We start from the raw sequence: 1,096 nt of genomic DNA, 5'->3' as shown, positions 1-1,096 counted from the left end.
GAAATTGGTGGCCATATTGGATTTTTTGTGTGGCTAACGGGCTTTTTGGAAAAAGTGGTTCCCAAAGAATATTTGTGCCAAGTTTGATGCTTGTATCACAAAGTGAACGATTATCTCACTAATCTGCCGGACTATTGTGGGAAGCATTTAGGAACTTCTGCAAAACTGAAACTGCACGAGAAAATTCACTCAGAGTGAGACAAATCGTTTCTCTGTGACGTTTGCTGCAAAACCTTCTACATGATAGGTGAGCTGAAGGTTCACCTGAGAACACACACCAAGGTGACGATCACCTGCACCGAGTGCGGCAAGGGCCTGTCATCTAAAGAAGCTCTGAACAGACACATGATCATCCACGCCGGGGAGAGGCCGTACCAGTGCTCAGAGTGCGGCCTGCACTTCAATCGCATGAGCAACCTCACCGCACACATGAAAATCCACACGGGCGTCAAATTGTATGTCTGCGGGGTTTGTGGGAAAGCTTGTGCTCGCAAGACGTATCTGACGGTCCACATGAGGACGCACAGCGGAGAGAGACCGTACGAGTGCACCGTCTGTGAGAGAGCCTTCACTCAGAGTCACTGTCTGAAGACACATATGAAGAGCCACCAGGAGGTGGAGAAGGCAGCGGAGGACGGACTCAAGTCCAGCTGAAGTGTCTGACTTTTCTTATTCTTCTTTTAGATTTTGATGCTCTGGCAGTTTTACAGACGAATGTTCTGAGGTCACAGTTGCTGCTGACTGTGGTCACAAACACTGAGGGGGGATCAGCAGCGTTGGCTCCAGGCGGTGCCGGTCGGTCCAGTGCTGAATGAGCTGGACCGCATTCCTCCAAATTCTGCTCCCTGCTCATTGGAAACAACTGAACCAGAAAAGGTTCTGTGGACTCCGGACACTTTAACTACGGGACCTAACAGGCTGCAGTGGAATGTTTGAGGCCTCATAGTCATAGTTGTACTGTAACATATTGACTTCAGCTGTTGTTTATTAAATTCTGAGCATTTCTGCCTAAAATAACTGGACTTGTTCCTAGAATCATAACTGATAGATAAATAAAGCTGCAACAGAAACAAACACTGAAGCCTCTTTAAAGCAA

The 1,096-nt window shown here is 47.5% G+C and overlaps 1 protein-coding gene across 1 annotated transcript; it reads left to right on the top strand.

Moving 5' to 3' along the window:
• Positions 1–240: 240 nt before the first annotated feature.
• On the top strand, positions 241–654 carry LOC115577588 (zinc finger and SCAN domain-containing protein 22-like). The gene has a single exon (XM_030410469.1). The coding sequence runs from the start codon at positions 241–243 to the stop codon at positions 652–654; it is 414 nt and encodes a 137-aa protein (XP_030266329.1).
• Positions 655–1,096: the final 442 nt, after the last annotated feature.

This window comes from Sparus aurata, unplaced genomic scaffold (assembly GCF_900880675.1).
Source record: "Sparus aurata unplaced genomic scaffold, fSpaAur1.1, whole genome shotgun sequence".
NCBI classification, from domain to species: Eukaryota; Metazoa; Chordata; class Actinopteri; order Spariformes; family Sparidae; genus Sparus; species Sparus aurata.
The sequence above is the reverse complement of the archived record's forward strand: the minus strand, read 5'-3'. Positions and strand labels throughout refer to the sequence as shown.

Coding starts and splice junctions, on each gene's coding strand:
- LOC115577588 (XM_030410469.1), top strand. CDS start 241: ATGATAGGTGAGCTGAAGGTTCACCTGAGAACACACACCAAGGTGACG.